At 44.3% G+C, this 25,807-nt stretch overlaps 1 protein-coding gene across 1 annotated transcript in view; it reads left to right on the top strand.

Annotated features, from left to right (window-relative positions):
• Positions 1-24,965, top strand: part of KLHL6 (kelch like family member 6) — a 57,957-nt gene extending 32,992 nt beyond the window's left edge. Inside the window, exons 3-7 of the mRNA XM_045539774.1 lie at positions 11,079-11,528; positions 17,927-18,164; positions 20,840-21,042; positions 22,447-22,660; positions 22,919-24,965. Coding sequence (XP_045395730.1) covers positions 11,079-11,528; positions 17,927-18,164; positions 20,840-21,042; positions 22,447-22,660; positions 22,919-23,220 — 1,407 coding nt within the window. The 3' untranslated portion in view covers positions 23,221-24,965. The remainder of the gene's footprint in view (positions 1-11,078; positions 11,529-17,926; positions 18,165-20,839; positions 21,043-22,446; positions 22,661-22,918) is intronic.
• The last annotated feature ends 842 nt before the right edge of the window (positions 24,966-25,807 follow it).

Raw genomic sequence — 25,807 nt, 5'->3', positions numbered from 1 at the left:
AACTTGTTCCTCTTTAGGCACTTGTTCCCACTTTCCTCCTCTCAGAAAAGTCACTTACCAATCTTCATATTCTGTGGTTTGAGGTTACTGATGTCTCCTGGTTTCACTGAGGATGGTGTTTGTGTTTCTGTTTTTCCTTCTTCTTTCAGTTTTGGGTGATTTTTCAAGAGAATTATACAAACCCTTTAGATATGAAAGCCTGTAATACTTTATAAGGCATGTTGCAAATATTTTTCCACTGGTCATTTGACTCACAATTTCATTAATAAAGTATGGCTTTTTTAATGTATGAAAGTTTAAAACTAGTATTTAGTCAGACCTGTTGATCATTTCCTTGATGACTTTTGCCTTTGGAGTGCATTTTTAGAAAGGCCTTTCCCATTGCTTGATCATACACTTATTCACTTATAATTTCATTTAGTCTTATTATGTTTACAGCTTTGATATTTATATCTTTAATATATGTGGAAATATTTTGGCGTGAAGTCTTTTTTCCTCCCCTGCCTGCTCCTCCTCTTCCTTCTTTTGTTTTCTCCCAAGCGATGAGCTTTCACAGGGAGGTTGGTTTTCGTGAGAGAGGTAGGCGAGGACAGACACACACAAAGACAGCGCGAGCTCTCTTTATTGTTTACCTATTCTGGTAATCTCTGAGCTCAGAAATTTTCCAAGTCTCTTTCACTTTCTAGACAAAAATTAGTAAGCTTTTCTCTGAGGCTATTTTGCTCAATTTTCCTGTCAGTTTCAATTCCTTTTTTGTTTTTTTTTATTTTTTATTTTTATTTTTTTAAATTTCAGAATATTATGGAGGTACAAATGTTTTGGTCACGTGAATTGCTTTTGTACAGTTTGAGTCAAAGTTTTAAGTGTGTCCGTCACCCATATAGTGTGCATTGTACCCATTAGGTGTGAATTTACCCATCCCCTCCTCCCCCTCCCACCTGCTTGATTTCTGTTGAATTTATTACTGAATATGCACATGAGTGTTGATCTGTTGTAAGTGTCATATCTCCTCTCTCACATTCCATATCCAATCACCCAGATTCATTGATCATTTCTACCTCCTAAATATTTCTAAAATCCATTTCCTAAATATTTCTTAACCTAGCCACTTCTAGGTTAAGATACCTTCATCTATCAACTGGTCTTTGCTTCTTAATCTCCAAACTGGTCCCCTGAATCCATACCTAATCCTATCCAGTCCTTTCTATACATTATAGGAAACTTTTAAACACCAAAACCAAACCAAATAAAACAAAACAAATTCTACATGTAAAAACTGCAAAATCCAAATAACATCTATACTCAGGTATAGATGTTACATTGTGCCAACATAAATTTCTGGGTTTTGACACCATTCTGTGGTTGTATAAGATATTATCATTGGGGAAAACTGGGTGAAAAGTACACAAACACCTTCTAAACTATTTTTGCAAATTCTTTTTTTTTTTGCATTTTTTATTTCAGAATTTTATGAGGTTCATACGTTTTGGTTACATAATTTGCCTTTGTACAGTTTGAGTCAGTTATAAGTGTGTCCTTCAGTCAGTTAGTGTTCATTGTACCCATTAGGTGTGAATTTACCCATCCCCTCCTGCCTGCTCCCACCTACTTGATTTCCCTTGAATTTTACTCCCATATGTGCATATAAGTGTTGATCAATTAGTTCCAATTTAGTATTGAGTACATGTGGTGTTTGTTTTTCCATTCCTGCCATACTTCACTAAGAAGAATGGCCTCCAGTTCCATCCAAGTTTTTACAAAAGATACTAGGTCACCATTTTTTATGACTGAGTAGTGTTCCATGGTATAAATAAATATACCACATTTTATCAATCCACCCATGTATTGATGGGCACTTGGCTTGATTCTACATCTTTGCAAATGTGAATTGTGCTGCTATAAACATTCCAGTGCAAGTGTCTTTTAAAAAAAATGTCTTTTTTTTCTTTGGGTAAACACACTATCTTAGTGGGATAGTGTCAGTTCTTATGAAAACAAAAGAAGAGTGCTGTGGGCTTCAGAATGTCTGTATAACCCACCTGATTTCTACCGCCTCTGGACTACTTGCTGTGAAGTCTCAGACGTAGAAAACTGGGATTATTTTCATGCTTGAAGGCACCATAAAGGACAGCAGTTTATAGGCTGCTGGAATCATTTTGTGGTTTTAAAAAATTATTTATTCTTTTGAATGGGAAAAACATACTCCCATTCCAAATTCAGAAATACGAAACGGAAGGCAATGACATTGTGCCATCTTTGCTGTTAACAGTGTCTTGCTGTTTGTATTCCGTGCATATACCAGTCTGCGTGTACATAAAGCACTCCCACTCATGGCCTCCATTTTTATAACAAATGTAGGCATACTATGCACTCCATTTTGCATCTGTTTTGCTTCATAATATATTTTGGAGATTAGCTGCAGGTCAGTATGTGCAGAGCTACTTCTTTCTGCCTGTGTGTAGCCTGTGTGTCCTCTACTACACACACCAACCATGTCCATCCCTCAGAGCGAGGCCTGAGCCACGCCACCATGCTGAAGGTGGCGGGGGCCTCCAGGGAGGACGGCCTCAGGGAGGGCTGCCTAGTGGAATGTTCTGAGACTAGCGGTGCTCTGTGAGAGTGTGTCGGGGCAAGGCTGGCCCAGCTGCCAGCCCTCTGGCCCAACACCCTCTGGGGAACCTCAGACACTTGGGGCCACCAGGTGTCCCCACAGTGAGCTTGCTGCCGACCACACAACATCTCTTTCAGTTTTACATTTCTCAGTGTTTGATCTCAATTGTTTACTCTTTTTTATTTTCAGGTATAATTTATACTCTGTAAAATGCACACATCTTATGGATACAGCTTGATGATTCACCCATGTAACCACCATCCAGATCGAGACTTAGAACATTCCTGGGATCCCAGAACTCTCCCCATATCCTCTCTAGACAGGATATCCCCAGGGTAACTAGTGCTCTAGCATTTACCATGGGTTAGTTTTGCCTGTTTTTGAATTTTATATTGTTCTTTTTGAGTTCCAACCAACATAGAGGGTCTGAATCTTGGGCTACAAATTCAAGTGTGCAAAAATATTGTGATTTCATCTATTATTTTTCTGTTATTGAACTTAATCTCTACCTCAAACTTCCCATCCTACCAGTGGCAGGAATTGTAGTCAACTTAATGACAGAGGAAAGCTTAAACAATTCAGGATTGGGTGCTCATATAGTTCCAGGGGGCAAGTATACAGCACCAGGGCACTGTGGAAAGAGGGTCTGGCCTGGGCTTACCATGGCCACCTGCATCACTGGTCCATGCCAGTGCCTGCTGGAGCATCTGTGTTCCCATCCGTCTTTCTCTGGTCTTCGACCCCTTCCCCACTGGCATCAGCTGAAGTCCCCAGTCCTTGCAGGTCGCCAGTCCTTCAGGTTTGCCAGTCATCTCATCTGCATCTATGCCCCTCTCAGGGGCACACAAGACACTTTCATTTGCTCTCCCTTGCCAATCCAGAACTACAGGGAACTTGGAGCAGCTGCCACAGGCCCCTGTGTCTAGAACAACACACTCCAGTTCCTCATTCGCTGTTGTTCTGGACTGCTGCTACTTTTCTGTTTTGTTTTGTTTTGTTTTTTTGAGACAGAGTCTCACTTTGTTGCCCGGGCTAGAGTGAGTGCTGTGGCGTCAGCCTAGCTCACAGCAACCTCAAACTCCTGGGCTCAAGCGATCCTCCTGCCTCAGCCTCCCAAGTAGCTGGGACTACAGGCATGCGCCACCATGCCCAGCTAATTTTTTCTATAGATATTTTCAGTTGGCTAGATAATTTCTTTCTATTTTTAGTAGAGACGGGGTCTCGATCTTGCTCAGGCTGGTCTCGAACTCCTGACCTCGAGTGATCCACCCGCCTCGGCCTCCCAGAGTGCTAGGATTGCAGGCGTGAGCCACCGCGCCTGGCCTGCTGCTACTTTTCTGGTCTCAACTAGGCAATCAAGGGCCAATTCTTTTGTTCTCAGACCTACCACCTGTAAGGGGCTTTTGGCATCCCTCTCACTCTGGAGTTTTGGCCTGGGATGAGAGGCGAGGTGTCAACTCAGGGACTTACACCTGCTTCTCACTCTATTGTTGGACTCTCTCTTTCTTCTCCATCTTCGTAGCCTGGGAACCGTTGTCTCCTCCAGTGTGGAAAAGCTGACTCTTGCATTATCATCCACTCTCCTGTGTCTACTGTCTTGGCGTAAACTTTGTGCCTTGACTCTTGAGGATTCTGGCTTTTGAAGCTCAAAGGGATAGGTTCTTACCACTAATTGGTGTTTCTTTCAAAATTATTTTTCTAGTGTAAGTTCTGAAAGTCTGTTGAGTCTATTTGAGTCTACTCAAAAGCCAAAGATTGTCTTCTTCTGTCTGCCACATCATCCCTTCCCTAAGTAAGCCTGTGCTCAGTTGCTGCCTATAGGTGTGGAATACAGGAAGTGGGATATGAGGTTTTAGTTGTAATGAAAATCCACGTTGCTACCAGATTCTGACTTTTACTGCTCCCTAACTGCCACAAAGCACTGAGCAACTACTAAGTGCCAGGTACTTTGTGGGAGGCTTTCAGGGGGAAATAAACATAAAAAAATTTTAAGTGTAGATCACATTTATGTAGTAATTTGTCATATGCTTTCCCCTACATGATCCCATTTGATACAGACAGTATCTCTGTGAGTGAGCAGGCCAGATAACACCCTCACAATGAGCCTGCAAGGTGGGTTTTCTATTTCCAGATGAGGGAACTGTGGCTCAGAGGGAGAGTTCAGCTCATCAAGTGGTGGAGCTGTGATCTGTGGTCTAAACCCCAAACTGCCGACTCCATCGGTCTGCTTCCATCCACTACCTCGAAGCCTCTCAAACAAGGATTCCCAGTGAGCCTCCACCCAGCGGACAAAGCACCCAGACCCCAAGGCAGGAAGGAGGTGGACCTCACAGGATGGGTAGGATTTCCACAAGTGGCAGTAGGATTGGGGGAAAAGTATTCTAGGCAGAGAGGACTTATAAGCAAAGACTTTAGGTTTCGGCCTTCTCTACCCCCCACCTCTTGCAGCTGTCTGCATGCACAGACCTGGTTCTCTTCTCAGCTTGTGTTTGTGCCTAGATCCATGCTCCTGTGCCCTGCACACACTTATACACACACACATAGACAGACACACACACACACCCTCTGTGAACATCAACCACGTCCCAGATATAATCGTTCCATTTAATCTTAACAATAGTGCTCCTCCCTGGCCTTCACCTTGTCCCTGGGCTGAGTCACTGAGCCCCAGACATGCCCCTTGTCCCTCTAATGTGTGGCCCACGTGTATCACCCTCTTGTGCGCTGCTAGCCTGCTGAGGCTGCCACTATCTCCTCCCGAAACTCAGGGGCAGTTTGTTGCCTGCATCTCGACTCAGCTTTCCACGCCCCTGGTGCTGTCCCTCTGACTGATTCGTGAGAGCGGCCCGCCGCTACAGTTGCCCCGTCTCCCCGCGCCCGGCCCACTGCAGTGAGTGGGTCTCTGCAGGACTGAGCTCCTTCCTTTTGTGCGAGCTCCATGCGGCTTCCGGGAAGCAGCGGATCTCTCAGCCAAGTCTGGGGCAAGGACTGATGGGGGTGGCAGGGGGAGCAGAGGGTGTCCACCCTGGGGCCTGGGGGCATCTTTTCATGGAAGTGGAGCTTCACCTGGGAGAGGAGAAGAGAGGTAAGGATGGGAGATTTGGATTAGCGGTAACTTACAATTTTTAAGTATGAAGACCCTTTTTAAGCACCAATACAGACCTCACAGGAGAAGTACTTTACTTTTAGCAACTATTGTCTGAGAAGAAAAGTAGTGACAAAAATCTTACAAGGAATTCAGAAACATTTTGAGATAAATTTAAATTTTATTAATTTCATCAGCTTGCCCTTTGTACTGCTGATTTGTTGGAGATGAAGGTAAGAACACCAGTGTCTTTATAGACCCTTTGCAATGACTCCAGGGCCGCCTGAGCACGGTAGTCAATGGAATTGCTGACATGGACTAAAACAGGACTTCAGTTACTGTGGAGTGACTTTGAAGGCACCCCCAGGGAGATGTGGAGTCACATGGGTGGAGCCCCTCAGGACTCCAAGTCTGGGAGAACACAAAGGGGAAGCAGAGGACGAGCAGTGGGAACTGCAGCCACATCTCAAGCGGTTTCTTTGGTTGTATTTTTAGTATCCCCGTCCGAGAGTCAGGTGGCTGGCTGTAACCTTTTGCTCACATGTCCCCCAAACAGGAAGTTGGCTGTCTGTTGTCATTATCTGTCATCTCTCAGCTCTAACAAACAAGCTCATGTGTCACCAGGCAGGTTGAGACAGACAATTTACCCTGAAGTCTTGAATAATCTTGAGTGTGAAGATGTAAAAACATATTTAAAAGAAAACGATTTCTTGTTCCTATGATCAGCAGTTTCCCAGCCATTGGTTGGGACCATGGGAGGCTGCCCTACACCCCTCACACTCAAAAAGTGTTGATTGAAGCATATTTTGGGGGAACTTACACAACTGGGAGACCTGCACGTACCCTTGTCCTTATAAAGCCTCTTCAGATCCTCCTGGCCTATTGTTAACTCAAGGGTGCAACAAGTTACAAAGGTGTGTGTGACCCTGGGCAATGCACTGGGCTCTCTGAATTCTCTGTTGCTCCTCTATACAAATGGAAATACTAACACCTTCCTTTTCTTTTTTTTTAACTTGTTAAATAAGTTTGTGAAAAAATGCAATTTATTTGTTAAATGAAATAATGAATGGGAAAGTGTCTAGCACAGACCTTGGTACATTTTAGTTCACTGCTAAATATTTCCTTCCTCTGTCCCTCTTTCTCTTTTTTCTCTTTTCTTGCCAGACTTTGTGCTAGATGCTTCTAGAAACAAAACCACAAGTATGACCTAGGACCTGCCTTTGAGATGCTTGTCTTAAGTGGCCATAGTACAAGGTAGAAATGTTATGGATGCTCCATAAAAGGGGCAAGTGAGTTGCCCGGTGGAGCACAGAGAAGGGAGGAAGGATTCCATGTTGGGGAATTGGAGGAGCCATCAAAGAAGTAGATTTTGAGAAAGAACTTCATGGATAGGTAGGTATTCTCTACTTCTTCTCCATTCCTTCTTTCCCATTTCTCTTCTTTCTTCTTAAACAATTATTGACCCAGAATTTTAAATGTCCAGAGGTGGAGAAGGTTTCAAGCACAGTTGGATCTGGCTCTGTTTTTCCCTGGTTCTCTTGCCTTGGATGGATACCAGGGAGTAACCGTGTTCCCTGCAAATTCAATTCCTAGAAAAATATCACATGGGCATATAAATGTTTACATACAATGTGGGGGTTCACTGACTCTCTGAGCTCATGCGTTGGTCCCAGACTTAATAACTCTAAATGAAGAAATCAGCTCTATGTAGATAAAGTGGTGGCCATGATATTCACTCCTTCCTCCTTCCTGAGGTAAGCTGAAAAGGGGACTTCTCTGTTTTAAAAGGGGTGAGCCATCCTGAGTCCTCCTTAAAAAGCTGGGCTCTGGAGTCTGAATTGTCTGGGTGAGGAGCGTGGAATTGTAATAGGTGGAGATGAGGGAGAAAGGCAGTCTAGGCTGAGGAATGGCCTGGGCATAGAAAGGCACCACAACGGGGCAGCTTCGGGACTGTCTGGAGCAGGTGAGGAGATGGGGGTCTATCAGGGAGAGCCCTGGTGATGGCTGAGAGTCAGACAGTGGACAGTGAAGGGGTGGGAGTAGGACTGTCCTCGGTCTCAGGCAGTGGAATCCCTGGACGTTGGTACATAGCATTATCACAGTTGTAATTTTACACTTCATGTGTGATTATTCAATCAGTGTCTGCCTCCCCCACCAGTCCGTGGCTCCAATGAGCACAGGCAATTTGTCCCTTTCTGCTCACCTCTGTACCTCAGCACTAGTGAGAGCCTCCTACATAATGGATGCTCACCATGGTAGATGAATGGATGAGTCGACAGTTTCTGAGTGGAGAGGGCCAAGTTTCAATGTTTCTAACATTGAATGAATCAATGTTTCTAACAGATGTGAGATTTGGTACTTGCCTTGGTTCTCCTGTATGGTTTCCTTCTTTGCTCATCAATAGTCATCAAGCAGGGATAGGAATGGCATCTTGTTGGCCAGTCTTTCCTGTGTCCGGGCAGATCAGCTCACCTGAGCCATCTGATGGAGTGCGCAAATGATGTTTGGCATCTGCCAAGCCCTTGTCCCCCACACGCATTCTTTGACCTGTGCAGCTTGAAGTAATGTAAAAACATGCATTTTTGGAATCAGAGAGGACTAGTTCAAATTTTAGCACCATCTCTTGTTAGCTACAAGTCTCTGAGGGAATCACTTCTTTGAATCTCATTTCCTCATATATAAGACAGGAATGATAATAAATATCTACTTTATAGTGTTGTTGGGATGATTCCATAACTCTTACAGTTAGTATAAGGAGTCTGACATATAGTTGGTGCTCTTTTATTTTGTACATTTTATTTTATTTTCTCATTGTTTACTTTAAAGTCTCAAGGGTATTTATTTTATTTTATATATTTTTTCCTGATTTTAAAATGTTCATGCTTAGTATAGAAAACTTGATCTGTATAGCAAAGTCAAAAGAGCCCAAATTAATATCTATAACCACTATTAGCATGTTATATGTTACCTTCTAGTATTTTCTCCATAAATGAGAAACTGAAGCTATTTTAAATAGGTATTTCCTGCACACAGTTGGAGAGGGGAAAAAGGGTAAGCAGTGAAAAGTAATTCTCCTTTTCTGCCCTAACCCCGGCTGCCAGTTCCGCTTCCCAGAGGCAACCACAGTTACTAGGTCTTAAGTGGTCTCCCAGAGATAGTCTACTTATCTAGAAATATCTATATAATTTTCCTCTCATCTTCCGCTCATGCAAACGCTAGCATGGAGGATGTGGTGTTTTGCCCTGGAGTCCACCATTTAAGTGAGTTTCCTTTCGGCTCTCGTAGATGTCTCTGTGGGTAAGGCCAGATGGGACTCTGGTGTCAGATTCTCAGGCTCAACCCTCTTAGTCTCGGTTGTGTATTTTTACTCTTTGAACTGAAAATCTGCAAACAACTAAACAGGTGTTAGAATTCTCAGGCTCAACTGTTTCCACAGTTGCTCATGCGAGGAGCAGCGCTGCAGGTGGTTGGGGCCAGCACACAGGGCAGTATTCAGGCTTTCTCCAACTTGCATTGACCCTCAGGGCAATGTTTTCTATCACAAAGTGTGGTCTAATGCGAAAAGATTACATTTTGCAATTGGGATTGATCAAAAAATTCAGGGATGTGTTTCCCCTAGAATGCTCTGGAGTGAAGGCAAGAGCCCAAGTCAACTTGGTTCACTCTAAGACCACTTGCCCCCACTTTGGGCCCCACAGCCCCTCTTTCTCTGGCTCCTGTCACCCCTCCGTGGTCAGGTCTGTCCGATCCATGCTCTTCCCACCAGGCCCCGTCAGCTCCCTTTCCCGCTCCTTCCATTAATGGATCAACCCAAGCACTGAGAACTTGACCCTATAAGGAGCCCAGTGGACAAGGAGGGGAGATGGGAGTTTGGACTTGTTCAAAGTTAAGCTCCAGAGAACAAATACTAAGAATGAGCTGACGCATTTGAGATGTCTCATCTGTAAAATGGGTATTAAGTAATATAATGGATGTGACAGTGCTTTGCCATCTGTAGAGTGCTGTACTAGCATAAGGGACTGGTATTCTTATGAGGATGATGATAATTTAAAAGTGGGGTGTGGGAGCCAATTGGTAATTTTATACACATTAATTTTTCAATACACATTAATTTTTTAATTACAGAAGTGATACTCATTTTAGAGGAAATATACGTAAATAAAATAAAATGGAAAAAATTCTCATAGTCTTATTACAGAGTATGGTTCCTTATGTTATTTCTATAGTATATTCCCTGTCCATCCCATGGGGCCTGTTTCCGTGGGAGAATTATTGTTCCCTTGATGACAAATTTTGCCACGTATCTTACTCTGGCTGGTTAAGAGTGAATGGAAATGACATGCACCACCTCTGAGCAGAAGCTTTCAGCCACCTTGGTGTGGTTCCACGATCATTTTTCCCCTTCTGTCATGAGACCAGCATGTCTCAGGTAAGAGGTTTTCCATCTTCCTGGATCCTGGAATGAAAAGCCCCGTGAAGGACTCACAATGTGAGTGAAAGGGGAACATTTATTGTTGTAAGCCCCTGAGATTTGGGGATTATTCGCTACTGCAGCATAATTTGCCCTAGGGTACCTGATACACACAGACATAACAGTTAATATTTTGATCTGTATCTCTTTAGTCTTTCTATTCCTATATTCTATATATTTTTTCTTTATAAAACTAGGATCATAACGTACAAATGACTTTGTGATTTTCTCATTTCGTCTGCAAACATTTCAGTGTATGTCTCTAAAAGATAAAGATTCTTCTTAAACGTAACCATGATACCATTATCACACCTAAGATGAATAATTGTTTCATGTCACCAAATATTAGTCATTGTACACATTTTCCCCAAGTTCAAAAAATTTTGGCTTAAATTAGGCATCCAAATAAGGTCCAAACTTTGCAATGGGTTGATATGTCTCTTAAATCTCTTTTTATCTTCAGGTTCCCCTTCCCCTTCTTGCCCTTTCTCTTTCCCCCCTTGTCATATATTTGTTGAAGAAACGGAATCAGTGGTTCTGTAGACTTTCCCACGGTCTGGATTTTGCTGACTATATTCTTGTGGTGTCATTGAACTCGTTTCCCTTTTCTCTACATTTCCTGTACATTAGTGATTAAATCTAGTGACTTGATCAGATTCAGTGAACAGATTTTTAAACTCAATACATTATGAACATTTTCCATGTCATCTAATATCCTGCTACAACAGGCTTTTAAAAGTAACTATAGAGCTATCAACTGTATGGATGTATAATCATTTATTTAGCCAGTCTTCTGTTGTTGGACATCTCGGTTGTTTCTAATTTTTTTGTGAATACACAGAACTCACTGGTAAACACCCTTGTGGACTAATCATTTCCTGGCCTGCTTTGCCACCTTTCTGTTCTGCTAGTTCCTGAGGATGGTGGATGCCTGTGCCAGCTTCCTCACTGAATCCTTGAACCCAGAAAACTGTGTTGGAATACTGAGGCTGGCAGACACACACTCTTTGGACAGTCTAAAGAAGCAAGTTCAAAGCTACATCATTCAAAATTTTGTTCAGATTCTGAATTCTGAGGAGTTCCTTGAACTTCCCGTGGACACTCTGTACCACATCTTGAAGAGCGACGACCTTTATGTGACTGAGGAGGCTCAGGTGTTTGAGACTGTGATGAGCTGGGTCCGACACAAACAGTCAGAGAGACTCTGCCTGCTCCCCTACATCCTTGAGAACGTGCGCTTGCCGCTGCTGGACCCGTGGTACTTCGTGGAAACAGTTGAAGCAGATCCTCTCATCAGGCAGTGCCCGGAGGTTTTCCCGCTGCTCCAGGAAGCCAGGATGTACCACCTTTCTGGCAATGAGGTGAGTTGAAGATGGGGGAGGCTGTATTTAACCAGAGGATTAAGGAGTTAGCCAGGGACTCACAGAGATATAGGAGAGCTGATTCACAAACCCTTAGGGCATTAGGTAGAAGATGCTACACTGTCCATAGCTTGAGTCATGCAGTTCTGGAAGCCACGGATTCCTGATCTGTAAATTGAAAATGATACTACATTTTCAGACAGCTATTGAGAGGATAAGGTGACATGGAAATCACCCAGCACCATGCGTGGCACGTCCTTCCTCTTCCCAGTTGTGCAAAGGCAGGAGGTTGGTGGGGAGGTGGGAGTCACGCATAAACAGGAATGCGCCCTGTCCAGTCACCATTCCATGGCGGTGCTGCTTGTCCTAGCCCACTCTGGGGAAACCTTGTATCTTCTGGATACCTTGTTTCAGACTTCCATCATCTCCTTCCTGAATTTCTGGGAATTTCTCAGAACTCATGCCCCTGCCTCCAGCCTGGCCTCCCTCCAATTTCTCCAGCAGCTGGATGATCTAAACCTCAAGTCTTGTCATCTTGCTCCTGGGCTCACCTTCTTCACTGGCTCCCTACTGCTGGCAGGGTAAAGCCCACACTTCCTGCCTGAACCGCAGAGCCTGGTCGCCTGTAGTTTACCTCCTCCCACTTCTCTGGCATCATCTGCGGTAGTCCTAACACACTGTGTGTAGTTCCCCAGAATGTATGTGCTTTTTCAGCCTCCAGGCCAATGCAGGTGTTGTTCAACTGCTTTCCTCCTCTTCTTCAGGTAGCTTCTCCTCTGAAACTGAGTTCAAGCATCACCTTCTCCAGAGGCCTCTCTGTGTTCTTATAACACTCGGTGCACTGCTCTGATAGCACCATCTGTTTCATGGTAACCACTGAATTTATCATCTATAAATATCTCTAGCCTGGGAGCTTGTTATAGTATGAAATATGTCTTATTGGACTTTTTATCTCCAGATCTTAAGAGAGAGTCTCTGATTTATAGTGAGTGAATAATTGGGAAATGTTTGTTGAATGATTAAATGGGCACCAGGATGGTGAATAAAAATATCATTTGGATCTGCCTGGTTCTCCTTAACAATCCGTACAAGAATTTTTTTATTCCTAACTTTATAAGTTCTTAGTGGAGAGGAACAAACCATCAGGAGGTAATGACACAGGGACACTTTGTTAACAGTTGGTACACATATAGATCATTATTCAATGGTTATGGGATTAGCTACCAAGCCCTCTTCATTGGGCCATTGGTAGAAACTTCATCTGCCTGAGGCTCCTCTGGAGCCTCTTCCTTTTTCTGTGTGTTCTTTTCTAGTGCTTTGCTGTCGTTAGAGCCACTGTTCGTTCATTCACCCTGCAAACATATCCTTAAATGTTTGGTACAATTTACCAGAATTTACCTTCTTTGTGAGAAGGTTTCTACTTACAATTTGTATTTCTTTAGTAGATATAGCACTATCCAGGTTATCTATTTCTTCTAGAATGAATTTAGGTAGTTTGTGTCTCTTGGAGAATTTTTCTATTTCATATATGTTGCTGAATTTATTGGCATCAAATTGTTCACAGTATTCTCTTATTATCCTTTTAATACCTGTAGTGATGTCACATCTCTCATTCTAGATATTGGTAATTTGTGTCTCCCTTTTTTCCCTAATCAGTCTGGTTAGAGGTTTATCAATTTTGTAACTAGCTTCTGGTTTCATTTGATTTTCTCTATTATTTTTCTGTTTTATATTTTATTCATTTCCATTCTGATCTTAATTATTTTCATTTTTCTGCTTACTTTGGATTTAATATACTCTTCTTGTTCTAGTTTCTTATGGTGGAAGCTGAGCTCATTGATTTGAGACCTTTCTAATACTGGCTTTAGTGCTATACATTTCCCCCTGAGAATTAATTCAATAGCATTTCTTGTGTTTGAATACGCTAGCTTTCATTTTTCACAAATAAATCCTGAACACCAACTATATGCCAGATGCGGCACCAGGTACTGCAAAAATAGTCTCTGTCTTACTAGACTTTTGGTCTGTCAGAGAAGATGGGACTTTAGCAAATGAAGGATGATGAGTGGATTGATGGGGTAGCCCAGGCAAGCACATGGGTCCTGTCCCATGCTGGATACATGGGTGCCTGGCAGATCGCTCAGCACTGGGTGTCAGAGCCTGCATACAATCGCAGCCAGGTCTCAGTCTCTGCAACTGATTTCAGTTCAGCCTTTAAGGTACAGCCTTGATCAACTATACTTCTGACATTTTGGCTATTTTTGTTTCCGCTTACTATTTTCTAAGTGCGTGAAATGCAGGTAATAAGGGCTTTCCTCTAATATAAAATGTCCCTACCTTGTTTTCTGCAAAATTGCTGCAATAAAATATCTTCATGGACTTTTGTATTTGCAAGGTGCTGGGAGTGGGATGCGGCAATATAAACTCTGGCTGTAGAAGGAGAGAGAATTCTGCCACGTGGAAAATTCTCCAATGGTGGGAACCTTGGTTTGCAGTCAGGCAGATCTGGGTTTTATTGTCGATTGCAAAATTTATTGATAGTGTAAGCTTGGGCAAGTTTCTTAGCTATGCTAAGGCTCAGTCCTGATCTGTAACATGGGCATAATAATACCTGCCAATTGGTAGAACTGTTTTGAGAATTAAATAAGGTAATGAATGGAATGTGCTGAGTACAGTGTCTGGTATATGGTATGTACCCACAAACAGAAGCTCTTGTTCCCTCTTGTTCCCACTCAGTTCCTTCATGGTTGATCTATCTCCTGCAATCACCCATTTTCTTTCTCTGGGGCTAAAATCTCTCTTTTCACTGTGTCCTAGGTTTTTGCAGCCTTATTTTCCCAAGTCCTGCTAAAAGCACTTTCTTATTTTCATTTTACAGTCTGGGCAGCTGAACTAACTAACCGCCAGGATCTCTGAATTGGGGTCTCATTGCCAGTTGATTCCCTGAAACTCCAGTCTGCTTCCTGCTAGAATGACCTTGAGTTTATTCCTGATGACAGTAGCGTGAGTCTGGAGGCTACTCTGTGAACACACTTTCCCCCTTAACCTTCATTTCCCAAACTTGAACTCTTCTTGTCCTATCATCATCTCTCCCTTTTAACCTCGTCCATCCTCTAAGCTGGTGGTGACGGTAGGAAACTTTAGAACCCTAAAAGCAAACGTCAATTTACATTCAATTTAGGAGTGGTAGCTGGAACCTTCATTGGAGGAGGTCTTTGGGGACAGAGAAGAGTTGTCCCTTCATTTCATTGCCTCCAAAGTTTCCAGGGACCAACTCAGTCTGTACCAAAGGTTGCTCTGCCATGTGTCAGGTGGGAAGAGTGGGGGGAGAGGCTCCACCCCTGAGGACAACTCTGTTGAACAATATGGTCACTTCTGTTTGGTCTCTTAGCGTAGGCTCTAGGGACGATGAGAAGGCTCTAGGGACAGTTGCATGCAACTGTCTGCTCTATTTTTAACAATCTGAAAACAAACTGGTTAGGCCTGATTGTTGCATGCAATTCATTGGCAAACACTTCTGTATATCTACAACAAACTTGCACATCTCAGACTTCAGGTTGGCATTTGTCATGACTTTCAGGTTAATATTTTATCAAATGCAGCTTGACTTAAAATTTGGTAATGGTGCCACCTCTTGGCAGTTCTGTGGTGCTGAGTTAGAAGCCAGGCCTCCGTACACCAGCCAATCCCATCAACTGGATGATTGTATTAGTTATCAATTGCTGTGTAACAAATTACCCCAAACTTAACAGTTTTAAACAATAAACATTTACTATTTCATAGGTCCTGAGTATAAGGAATCTAGGACTGGTTTAACTGGGTGGTTCTGGCTCAGGGTCTCTTATGAGGTTGCAGTCGAGCTGTTGGCTGGGGCTGCACTAATCTCAAAGTTTAAGTGGAGTTGAAGAATGCAATTCCAAATTCATTCAGCAGTTTGTTGGCAGGCATCAGTTCCTCGCTGGCTATTGGCTGGAGGCCTCTGTTTCTTGCTGCATGGGCATCTCCATAGCAGCTGGCTTCCCCCGGAACAAATGATCTAAGAAGGACTGAAAAAGCAATCAGGATGGAAGCTCCGGTGCCCTTTATAGCCTAATTTCAGAAGTGATATGCCATCACTTCTGCTGTAATCCACTGGTCATAGAGACCAGTTCTGGGTAATGTAGAAGAAACTACACAAGGCATAAATACCAGGAGGCAGGGATCACCAGGGCCATCATGCAGCGATCTAGACTGGAAAGAAAATCTGTGCCAGGGTCCCGAGTTACTGAGCTTGCCTGCTCATTTGTTCATTCATTCATTCATTCATTCACTCATTCAACCCATGTTTACAGCAGCCCACAAGCTCTGTGCACTGTTCTTGGTGCAGAGGATCCACTGGAGAAAAACGGCTGTTCCTGCCATCAGGGACCTTATAGTGAATTACAGTGGAGGGTGAAAAGTGCTGTGCTAATTTGGAGTTATGGGAACATGTGTGCAAAGTCAGGAATGGCTTCCTAGAGAAAGGGACAAAGTGACATTGCAGATAATTCGTAGTGCCTTAAAGGGTAAGTGGACTGGGGAGGTGGTGTGGGAAATTGAGAACAGATATCATGGCAGCAGGCAGGAGCCCAGGAATTTCAGTTCATAGGAGTAGAGCCTTTCACAGGCCAGGACCAAAGAACAAGATTCCAGCCCCGGAAGTCAGAAGGTGAGATCATGGCTAGTCCAGCCATCGTATTAGCCTCCTGCCACCCAGCAGGTTACAGAGGCAGAACAGACATTGTGAACAAGATGGGGGGCCTCAGAGTGCAGGCTGAGGCCTGCTCCTCAGAACTGAAGCAAGGGTCACACTGGAACCAATTCTGGGAGGCTAGTGTGTTTTCTAAGCATTGCCCTACCATACCTAAATCCCCTCTGAAACGGGACCAGATTGGTGCTGGAGGTTGTGCCTGGGCTGTGGGGACGGGAGGTTTAGGGACAGGACCCAGGGATGATACCTCAGGTCCTGTCTCGCCAGCTTGGTGCTCTCACAGTGCCTCCGGGTTCCCTGGACCACCCTTCCCCCAACTGCCTTTCTGCTGTCAGTGCCCTCAAGGCTCAGCCCATTGCCCAGGTTGTGTCCTGCCACACTGTCCCCAATCCTTTCTACTGACCCACAAGGGACAGCCCGACCACAAACTTCATGGGCATGTTCAGCCTCAAGAAGTAAGGATGCAAAATTTACTGTATTGGGCTCTTTGGCACAGTAAAACAAACAAAGACTCTTACGGAAAAGTAGAAGTTGGGTGTTGGCTAGTCTGATTATCTGTGGCCATTGCTTGGATTCACCCCGTGAGGGCTCAGCCTTTGCTACTCTAACCTGTTTGTCACCATGTATGGGCAAAGTCAAAGTTCCATAGTCTGTGTTAGGTCAGCCTAACCTTGTAGGGAAAAGTGGCTGCTTCGGCCATCTGGGACACAGGTGCTGCCTCTCTGTCTCCCATCAGCACACCTGTAGGACCTTCCCCAGTGAGCCCAGGGGATTGCTGGAACCAGGAGGAGGGCAGCCCTTCCTTTTCTAGTGCTATCGGTATAGCGTCTGCTACCACTCCTACACACACAGCCATCTGTCGAGGGCTGTGTCTGTGCCGGCTGCTCTCGTCCCTCTACCTCATGACCTCATGAGTGCTCGCAATGCCCTGATAGCATAGAAGTGATAACGAGCATTTTACAGAAGCTGTGTCGCTTCTCCAAGATCACTTGGCCGTAGGTGATGGAACTCCGGGAGATTTGACTTCCAAACCTCTGTTTTTCCAGCTGGGTTCAAATACCTGTGGTGAGGATGTCTTTACTTGTTCAAGGCTCTGAAGGGTCATATACTTGATGTTGGGACCAGGCCCTCAACCCCCCTGGCCATACCGTGATCTCTTCTGGTTCTTTTTTTCCTAAGGCTCTGAATGCTTTTATGTGGTCACTGTCTAGGACTTCTCTTCCAGAAGGCTGGTGGCTAGAAAAGTCTGAGATATCATCGAGAAATTGAAACCAAGGGGGAATGGGAAGGAGCCAGAAATGAAATTCCAGAATCTAAGGTTTCAGATCAGGCAGGGAGATGGGAGAGCCAGGAAGCACATTTGATGGTAAAAAGACACTGATTTCTTAAAATAGCAACAAACATAGGTAACATTTATCGAATGCCTATTATGCGACAGGCCCTGGGTTAAGCACACTACATATATGATACCATTTAATCCTCACAACAACCTATGGGTAGTTACCACTAAAATCCCATTATACAGATGATGAAACTGAGCCTGAAGAAGGTGAAGTCATGTGGTCATACAATGGCAGATTTGGGAATTGGGCCCTGCTCTGATGACTCCATAGCCTGAGCTCTGAACCATTGTGTTATCCTGCCTTGATGTATTCCCATTGGTTTCCAGGTCATTTCGGAGCGCACCAAGCCCAGGATGCATGAGTTTCAGTCTGAGGTGTTCATGATCATCGGCGGCTGCACGAAAGATGAGCGGTTTGTGGCAGAGGTGACCTGCCTGGACCCCCTGAGGCGCAGCCGTCTGGAGGTGGCCAAGCTCCCGCTGACAGAGCATGAGCTGGAGAGTGAGAATAAGAAGTGGGTGGAGTTTGCATGCGTGACATTAAAAAATGAGGTGTACATCTCAGGTAAGCAGGAGCCAGGGGAAGTGGAAGCAAGCTCCCAACAGCTCTACATGCGTTCCCAAGTGAGAGCCAGGCAGCCATCCCAGGGGAATTACTGTGAATTGGCAGTGACCTGGCTCTGACTGGGTCAGGATATGGAAGCAGGCACTCAGGATTTTATCTTGGAGAGCACGTTGTTACTTAATAAATACTAAGCTGTGAGCAGCATTGTACCAAAATCTTAGGGAGCAGGCAGACATGGAAGAGGAAGAAGGAAAGTGACATCAGCGTTTACGCACCGTCTGCTGTAGGCACAGGGCACAGAGCCAGGCACTGGCAGCACAGTGATGAATAAAAACGTCTGCTCTTTCCTCAAACCTGACCCCCTCTAAGTTTATTAGGTCATACTTTGATATACTTCAGCAGCACACGGTACTTTTGCATTGCTAAACTGTTTACCTAACTATTCACATTACTGTATGCCTGTCTTTCCCATTAGACCTCAAGTTCCAGGAGAATCAGCACTATATCCCAAGTACCTAGCACTGTGCCTGACCTCAGAGTAAATACTCAGTGAATATTAATATTTACTGAATGACATAGTCGCCACCATCTTTACTGCATGGCAGATGAATTTGTACTTTAATAACATTTAGCTGTTTGTTTCTGTAAGGTAGGCGTTTTTAAGGTAGGAGAAAACCAAGGCTCAGAGAAGTTCTAGGACATACCTAGGGTCACACACTGGTGTCAGGCAGGCCTTCAACCGGGTTCTGAGTCCAATGCCCATGCTCTCTCCATCACATCAAAAGCCACCTGCCTCTTCTGGGGACCCTAAGCGGGGAGAAAAGCATACCTTCCCCTCTCTTGGAGGCTTTTCTCTGATCTAAACTTGTTTTGGGGACAGCTGCTTTCCAGAGCTGGTTTCCTCCAAAATCAAGGGCAGATCAGTTCTTCTTTGGATATATTCCCATCATTGATTAGGTTATAGGTTTTTTTTTTTTAATCGTGTAGAGATTTTGTTTAGTATTATAGAAGATTCAAACAATACAGAGCATATAAAGTATGGCAGTTTCTCTGTGCCATTATTCTGTGGCTTTTAACTTTTTACAAAAATTGTTTTATATTGTCTTAGGTCAAGTAATGTTAGTTGCCGTAACAACTCCTAAGTCTCAGTGAATTGACACAACAGTGTGCAAGGGTGGTGGGGTGGGGGGTAGATCTGCTCTGCTCAGGCATTCAGGGACCTAAGCTCCTGTCATCTTGTGATGCTGCCTTTTGCCACATGTGGCCTTCATTTAGGGAGGAGAGAAGCCGAATTGATAAGGCACACCTGCTTAGGAATGCCTTGGCTCGGAAGTGCTGTGGATTCTGTTCACGTTCCATTGGCAAAAACTACCCACGTGACCTCCCTTACCCTCCCCTTGTCCCCAGCAGATGCAGGTAGGCTGGGAAATGTAGTTTAGCTATGTGCCCAGGAGGCAAAACAGGTTTGGTAATCACAGTCAGTCTTTGCCACAAGCACTACACATGTTATTCTACAACTTGTCCTTCCCCTCTCTTAAATTTGTTGTTTGCTTTTTAATGATACAAGAAGGACATGAAAGCATGCTTGTTATACACAATTAAATCAATGGAAACTTGTACTTCAATTAGCAACATAATCTGGACATCATTACATGTTGGTATAATGAATATATGTGTTACGTATTAAGTGATATACTACATGCCAAGCACAGCATCATGCCAAGCACATGTTGAAAGCTTAATAATATTATCCATCATTATCACTGTTGTTATTATTTTTACCAGCTGTAGGGCAGTCTCTTGAATGGATGAACCATGATTGTTTTCAGCTTTCTTTTTTTAATCTCCTTAAAAAAATACTGCAGTAAAAATTCTTATACACATATACTTTTTAAAAAATTTTATTTCAGAATATTATGGGGGTACAAATGTTTAGGTTACATATATTGCCTTTGCCCCACCCGAGTCAGAGCTACAAGCATGCCCATCCCCCAGACAGTGAGCACTGCACCCATTAGGTGTGAATATGCCCAACCCCACTCCCCCCCCACCTGCCCAACACCTGATGAATGTTACTACCATATGTGTACATAAGTGTTGATCAATTAGTACCAATTTAATGGTGAGTACATATCATGCTTGTTTTCCATTCTTGTCATACTTCACTTAGTAGAATGGGCTCCAGCTCTATCCAGGATAATACAAGAGATGCTAGATCACCATTGTTTCTTGCGGCTGAGTAGAACTCCATGGTATACATATACCATATTTTATTAATCCACACATACACTTTTTATACTTGTGCTGCTACTTGGAAAGTTTCCTGAAAGTGGTCATAAAATATGTGAATTGTGAACTTTCATGTGTATTGCTACATTGTTTTCCAGAAAGTTTGTACCAATTTACAGTTCAAACAATGCTGAATGACAGTGCCCACTGAGGGGGCACACAACACAATGTGGCATGTGGTTCACCCCGCCTCACATGTCTCTCCCTGTTCCCCTATGTTTCCTTTGTCCCCATCCACCCCGCCCCCAGACCGTAGGGTTCTTTTGTCTCCTCTTAGGATAGGGCTGGCCTGGGGACTTCGCACTTTTGGGCATGTGAGAAATTATAGGAGAAGCTGTATTTCCAACATGATGTGTGGTTTCTTAAGTGCTTTGTATCTTCTGTAGGTGGCAAAGAAACACAGCACGATGTTTGGAAATATAATTCTTCAATCAACAAATGGATTCAGATTGAGTATTTAAACATCGGCCGCTGGAGGCATAAGATGGTGGTGTTGGGCGGCAAGGTCTACGTGATCGGCGGTTTCGACGGCTTACAGAGGATCAACAACGTGGAGACCTACGACCCCTTCCACAACTGCTGGTCAGAGGTACGAGAGGTTATTTCTATGAGAAACTCTGCTGTATTATTACTTCAGAGCTTTATAAAGAGGTGCATACCTACAGTGGCAGCCTGCTTTCTGATAGCTCTGCTCCCACGGAGAACATTTTTGGTGGCTCTGAGCTTCCATCCTCCTGGGAACCATCGCTTCAGTATTGTCGATCAAGTCACAGAAACAACGTCCTTCCAACTGGTGAAGCTCTGTATGGGCACCTGTCCTATCCTGGCCAGGATCCTGGATGTGGAGGGGAGGCTCACCCTGCCCTTAGTCGGTAGATCTCTTGGGTCACATGTCTTGGCCCCCAGTCTTGTCTCCTCAGATGCCCTCTCTCCTATTCTTCTCCACACCAAACACATAGGGATCCTTTTACTATACTGTGTAAACCCAGAGTCATTTGGTCATATGTAGAAGTCAGCCCTTATTTATTTTCCCATTAATGATGAACCATTTACATGCCTGCAGGCAAGACTTCAGCAATGTGACCTCAGGTGTATATAATACCTAGGAAAATAAAAGTGACCTCAACTCTTGTATTTCTAGGTTATGCCCCATTTCAAATTTTCTTTCTCCTTATCAGATCTTGTGTCAGAGCATGTTCCAGCTTTGCAGAGTATAACACATGGTCATTGTAGGTGCAAGTAAAGGTAGCCAGGTCACCACGATATCCAGCCAAGATCTGTCAGCCTGAAAAGTGCTATAAAGGGAGCCTTTAACATGTATGGGGAATGTGCCCAAGATCTTCTCAAATCGTGCAGTCCCATCACAGAATTGCTCCATGACCTACAAGGCGCAACCATGTAAACAGGCAAGAGCCTCTTGGAAGTCCCCTTTAGTGTCCTGGGGTTCCCAGGGTGGAAGTACAGGTCTGGCTTAATCTCAAAATCTGCAATGTTGCCCCAGAATGGGAGAGACTGCTTGCCTGTGGCCACCTTAATCCCTTATACCAGCTCTTCTTGCTAGATATAAGCATCAAGGACAATTAACACTGGTACATAGTAGGCACTCAGTAAACAATTTTTGAATGAATGAGCACATGAATGAATAAGGATAATGAATATGCATGTTTGAAAAATCTTTTTCCTTCACATTGGCTGGTTTTGTCCATATAAACACTTATTCCTGCCTATGTTCCTCCTCCTCTGAGAGCTGGACTCTGGGCAAGGGCAGAACATCCCAACACACAGCCTGCTCTAGCCTGCCCGGAGCCTGGAGGAAGGGTGGGAAAGCTTTGCTTTGATTCTCTGCCTCTGAAGGGGAGTGGAGCCCATGGCCTTGCAACTTCAAGCAAAGCCTGCCAGGTCTGTGTCCCCAGGCTCTGGCCTATGTCCTGTGAGCCTCTGCAGCAACCTGGGCAGCATGACTGATAGCTTCTTCTGTCCTGTGCCCCTGCAGGCCTCGCCCCTCCTCGTCCATGTCAGTTCCTTCGCCGCCACCAGCCATAAGAAGAGGCTCTATGTGATTGGGGGAGGGCCCAATGGGAAACTGGCCACAGACAAGACTCAGTGTTATGACCCTTTGACCAATAAGTGGAGTTTAAAGTCAGCCATGCCGGTGGAGGCTAAGTGCATCAATGCAGTGAGTTTCCGGGACCGCATCTATGTCGTTGGTGAGTGATAGCTTCTTATTCATCTGAGTGTCTTAGAACCTGGTTAGCACCTGGCTGCGGAACTTAAAGGGTGTTGTGAAGTGGCTCCAGTGCTGGCAACTTGCTGCCCCCAGGGATCCACTCTGGTGTTCTGGAGAGTCATCAATCTACTATTTCCCTTGGCAAGATGGTAGATTTGACCTAACTAGAAGTAGAATTTTAGTGGTTACTGGGGAAGAAACCAGAAGAATGCCCACTGTGTTTCCTCTTCCCCTTCAGGTGGGGCCATGAGAGCACTGTATGCCTATAGCCCTCTGGAAGACAGCTGGTGCCTGGTGACACAGCTCAGCCACGAGCGGGCCAGCTGTGGCATCGCGCCCTGCAACAACAGGCTCTACATCACAGGCGGGCGGGACGAGAAGAATGAGGTCATCGCCACAGTACTGTGCTGGGACCCTGAGGCCCAGAAACTGACCGAGGAGTGTGTCCTGCCCCGGGGGGTGTCACACCATGGCAGTGTCACCATCAGGAAGTCGTACACCCACATCCGGAGAATCGTGCCCGGAGCAGTGTCTGTCTGACTGTGGGAAGGGAACTTGGAGAGTGCACCTGGGTGACCCTTAGCACTCGGTCCTCACCTTTCACCCTGTCCAGTCCCACTTCAGGCAGCAGTCTCAGCCTGAGTTTGAGGCCACATGTCTGCAGCTCACCTTTGGGCTCCTTGGAAGTCACAGCTTTGGGACACTTGAGACCAGCCAGGAAAGTTTTTGTGACCTACCTCAGGAGGGAAGGTGGGAAGAAGAGTAATAGTTAACATTTAGGACACACCTGCCCTATGCCAGGGTCTATGCCAGGCACTACTGTGTATCAGTCCGCGTAACCATCATAAGGACCTGGCGACTGGGTATGATCACCCATGTTTTCAGCTGGGGAAACTGAGTTTCAGAGAGGCTAAGTGACTTGCCCCAGGCCACTCAGATAGCAAGTAGCTAAGCCAGAAATCCAAACCCAGGTCTCTCAGCTTCACAGTCAGGGCCCTTCCCATCATGCTGCCTGTCTCACACTGGGAAACACAAACACAAAAACAGAAAGCCTGGCTCATTTCTTGTTCCGGCAAGTCCGCTAAAAGATTCACTCAGCAAGGCAGGGAAATAAAGGTGGTTTTTTTTTTTCTTCCTTTTTTTTTTTTTTTTATTCTTTCTTTTATATTTTAAACCAAAGATCCTTTTGGTCTCCTTGTCAAGAGCATCTCATAGGTTCTTCTACTTGACAGGTCTGGGGAATGGGTTTGGGAAGGCCTGTTTGCTTTGAAAGGGATGAAAGACTTACGTTCTATTCTCCTCCTATTGGGAGCCTATATTTTTTATGTCACAGGATGGCCCATTTTGGACTATTACTGTCATTGCCAGACAGAATCACAGCTTCAGCACAGCCTGGTGCCCTGGCCTCCTAATGTCTAACAGTTGTAATATAGAAAAGAGGTTTCAAGAGACTCAAACTATTGTTTTATTTTTTAAAAACTCAACATCTTAACACGGCTGGCCACTGCAGGAATGATGGACTCTTCTTGACATTATACTTTCTAGTTTTTAGACAGTGATGTGGATCCAGGTTCCAGAGACCCCACTCCTCCTGAAACCTTAGTTTTCAGGACTTTTGTAAGCCCTTCTACTTGGTTTTTGGATCAGTGTGGTTCAACTCTGACTCAAAGAACAGAGTCTGTCCTCTACTCTAAGAGGTAGAACTTCTACATGATGTCACTGGAAATTCATTCTAATCCCCAAGTTGGAGAAACAGGTTAAGAGATCCTGTTTCATATGCTGTATTTAAAAAGCAACAATGATAACAACATAGTAATTGCATTACCCAATGTACTTTATTTTTATCATATGACTTCAATTCTCTTTATAGAGTTTTATTTCATGTCTAATGTGGCATATTGTGCTGGTACTTCTTAGCAGTTAGGGAAGTTAGAGGTATCAGAGTTGATAGTGAATTTAATTTTCATAAAAAAATCATGGTTAGAAGAAGCTAATGTTCAAAACAGATTTTTTAAAAAAACTTAACATCTGGATGTTGTATTAGGTCTCATAATTTGAAGAGTCACAAAAATCCACATATGTCTCAAATCTGGCTACTGCAAAACCAGTTTTGATAGGTCATATTTTCATGTTTATAGGTATAAATAGTCAACACTTGGTGAACCAAATCCTTTAAGCATTTTGGTTACTTGAGGTTGTGTTTTTTAAGTGATCAAACTAAGGATATTGTTTATAGGTTTAAAAAATCCATAGAAATAAAGTTTTTATTTATTCAATGAAATATGTATGGAGTGGATAAAAATATGTCATATACATCACTAGGTAAATTTTTCTTTGCTGGTTTTGGTTGGTGTAAGTAAATGGTGTCTGAATAGAAATTAACTTAGGAGGTGGAAATTTAAAGCATTTCAGTTGGTTCAAGGGATTTTAGATAAATTCATAGGTTAAAATTCACCAGGTTTGGTTTATAGAATGTCAAACAGTACACAGGTTTTCCCTCCTTGGAGCCACGTTGCCTCTCTGAGCAAGTGTTTAATCAACCCACTTGCCAACGGTGTGATGCTCAGCCTGCCTGACCTCACCTCCTTCTTTCAGGAGGCCCCTTAGAGCAATGATCCCCAACCTTTTTGGCACCAGGGACTGGTTTCATCAAGACAATTTTTCCATAGACAGTGACGGGGGCACGGGGGGGTGGGGAGAGTAGTGATGGGGAAGGTTTGGGGATGATTCAAGTGCATTACACTTATCATGCAGTCAAACCTCTCTGCTACTGATAATCTGTATTTGCAGCCACTCCCCAGCGGATCTGACAGGAGGTGGAGCTCAGGCAGTGATGCGAGTGATGGGGAGTGGCTATAAATATAGATGAAGCTTTGCTCTCTCACTGGCCGTTCACCTCCTGCTGTGTGGCCTGATTCCTAACAGGCCATGGACTGGTACCCATCCACGGCCCAGGGGTTGGGGGCCACAACCTTAGAGGGTTCTGATCCCTGGTCTGGCCTCTTAGCCCTGCCTCCACCAATGCTCCCCACGTTGCCTCTGAAGCCCTCACTGACCTGTGCTTCTCAAATCAGGGCATGTGCAACCCAGAATATGAGACAGAGCTTTGAACACTGGAACACTTGCC

Source organism: Lemur catta, chromosome 1 (assembly GCF_020740605.2).
Source record: "Lemur catta isolate mLemCat1 chromosome 1, mLemCat1.pri, whole genome shotgun sequence".
In the NCBI taxonomy this organism is placed as follows: Eukaryota; Metazoa; Chordata; class Mammalia; order Primates; family Lemuridae; genus Lemur; species Lemur catta.
This window is presented reverse-complemented; position numbering and strand designations above follow the sequence as displayed.